We start from the raw sequence: 2,653 nt of genomic DNA on the forward strand, positions 1-2,653 counted from the left end.
CAAGCGCCTGCGAGCACGGCGGGTAGGCAGCCAGCCACGCAGCGGCGTTTGGCGGGCGTGCCTAGCACCCTCCGACACATCTCGACCACATCTCGACACAACCCTTCTCTGCAAGCTCCCAAACTCTCAGCCCGCTGCAGCAACGCTCGCGCCGTTGAGAACGGCGCAAAGATACACTCGCCTAGACACAGCCTTGCGCCGATAAGGTAGGCTACCCATTACGAGCGCTGTGCAGGTGTGCCAATGCACTCGACGCATGCGCGTGCGCCAGACTAGCGCTTTTCACCGGGGCGTGTTCAGAAGCACTGCAAACATGCGTGCGGGCGTACACGAGTGATATTCTCAAAATGTTCTTTTTACGTTCCTTTATTTAGTGAACCTCGGATATTACCATCGCACAAAGAAGTCGCTAGCAACAGTCATTAAAAAGTGAAAAAAAAAAAATATTTTATTTTTCCCTTGTCCAAAATGATACTTCAGATGAGTACTTTGGCACGCCTGTGGTTCACACGATTGCCACAGGTGTCCTGATGAGGATGAGAAATTTTCAAATCGTGTTTCTAACTCAATTGACAGCGGCGCAATCTTGGGCACTATGACAACATATCGACGAAATCGGAAACGGACTCCAAGCCCCCCTTTCCGTCACTTGCTCCTGTGAGATTTTATGTTTAATTTAATATTTCTTTAAGTTATAACTAGAAGCCAATAGGCTAGTAACTTTTCACAGAATTACTGTTTTACGAAACCTCTTCATTTTCACTGGTGTGCCCCCTTAAAGAAAAGTGTCCCATTGTGCCCCACCCCCTCAACCACAGCAACGGCGTGAAAACTGGATGATGTCAGGGTAGGAAGGAATAAAACTTTGCTGACTATCACTCAGCTCCCTTTATTAGCATCAGAAGTGGGCGCTGTCTACAGCCTGGGCAGACCGGCGACTACGTCCCCCTCCATACCGTTCAAGTTGATACCGCGGATGTACTTGAAGAAGCCCTTCTCGCCCCAGTCGGTGTTCCACGAGTTGGCGATGAGCCAGTACTTGACGCCCTTTTCTTGGCCCCAGCCGAGGATGCGCACGGCGTGGCCGCCCACGAAGTCGCCAGCGAGGTATCTGTACACGCCTGCAAGCGCAAGGCACAAAAATAATGTGTATTAATAATTTACCAAACAACAGGAGATCATCTAAGTGATAAATTTATGAAGGTTCAGTGCAACGCCGAAGTCCGTAAGGAGTCAGGATTTGTACGGTGCGATTAGATTGGTGCACTGCAAAATGCAAAGGCGATACTTAAGTACAGTTTTTGGCGATACAATTGAGTATCGCCAATTAACGGCCTTACGGAAAAGTATTGCCTTCAGAACGGCGGTACACAGAAGTATCGCCAAAATTAACTTGGCGATACTTTTGGGTATTGCCAAAACCACGGCATTAAACCAAGGTCTTGTCCCCTTGATTTGTTCGACGTTTATTGCCAAATCGTGGCAATACTCCCAAGTATCGCCAAATTTTGGCGATACTTTTGTGTATCGCCGTTTTGAAGGCAATACTTTTCCGTAAGGCCGTTTATTGGCGCTACTTAATTGCATCGCCAAAAAAGGTACTAAAAGTATTGCCTTTGGATTTACAGTGACACAACGCGCCCACACTAAACGGCGCGTACCCCCAGTAAATACTTGAGACAGATGTCTCAATTTATTGGTCATTTATGGGTCGTAACCTACGGACGTCAGAACCTTCGTATTACAGCCCGAAACAACTGCACCACAAACTAAACCCCATCGACAACACGGCAGCATCACTGTAAATCCAAAGGAAATACTTTTAGTACCTTTTGTGGCGATACAATTGAGTATCGCCAATAAAAGACCGTACGGAAAAGTATTGCCTTCCAAAATTTGGCGATACTTTGGAGTATCGCCACGATTTGGCAATAAACGTCGAACAAATCAAGGGGACAAGACCTTGGTTTAATGCCGTGGTTTTGGCATTATCCAAAAGTATTGCCAAATTTTGGCGACACTTTCTTGTATCGCCGTTCTGAAGGCATTACTTTTCCGTACGGCCGTTTATTGGCGATACTCATTTGTATCGCCAAAAAATGTACTTTAGTATCGCCGTTGCGTTTGCAGTGGTGGCTGAGCGATGCGCATTGTCTGTGCATCTTATGGGCTCATATTGAGTAAAATTTAGGTCAGAGGTACAAATGGAAGTGATTTTCGTTATCAGCACACAAAAAAACTGCTGACATGGATCGCCCACTCCCTTCTCGTTCGACAGGGGCCTCCGAATAACTTAATTGGTACCAAGATCCAGATCCATGTTCGGCACTTTGCCCTAATTTGTCGGTCACTCTACGTGAACGATATCTATTGTCAGCGCTGGAGCAGCGCGGCTGCTGCCACCAGTTTAAAAAGACGTCGAAGATACGCACCAGACTTGTAGCTCAGGAAGTCCTCGTACACGTCGAAGGAGGCCTCCACGGGGCCGTGCGTCTTGATCTCCTTCATGATGGCCGTCTCGTCGTTACTCACGGAATACGCAGACTCGCCTGCGGATTTAGTTTTCGCAATTCAAACGACTGTTATTTCCCGCGGTTAAAAGCATCACAAAATTTTTATTCTTTAAAGCATGTTTCAGGTATCCATTTAAGGA

The 2,653-nt window shown here is 47.0% G+C and overlaps 1 protein-coding gene across 1 annotated transcript; it reads right to left on the bottom strand.

The window, feature by feature from the left end:
* Nucleotides 1-869: 869 nt before the first annotated feature.
* Nucleotides 870-2,549, bottom strand: LOC117639203 (cathepsin B-like; the record flags this gene model as incomplete). Its single annotated transcript, XM_034374642.1, is given in 2 exon segments — nucleotides 870-1,121; nucleotides 2,433-2,549. Coding segments are annotated over 2 exon segments (282 nt in total). The 3' UTR covers nucleotides 870-915.
* Between the last annotated feature and the right edge of the window lie 104 nt (nucleotides 2,550-2,653).

This window comes from Thrips palmi, unplaced genomic scaffold (assembly GCF_012932325.1).
Source record: "Thrips palmi isolate BJ-2018 unplaced genomic scaffold, TpBJ-2018v1 HiC_scaffold_1, whole genome shotgun sequence".
Taxonomy (NCBI): Eukaryota; Metazoa; Arthropoda; class Insecta; order Thysanoptera; family Thripidae; genus Thrips; species Thrips palmi.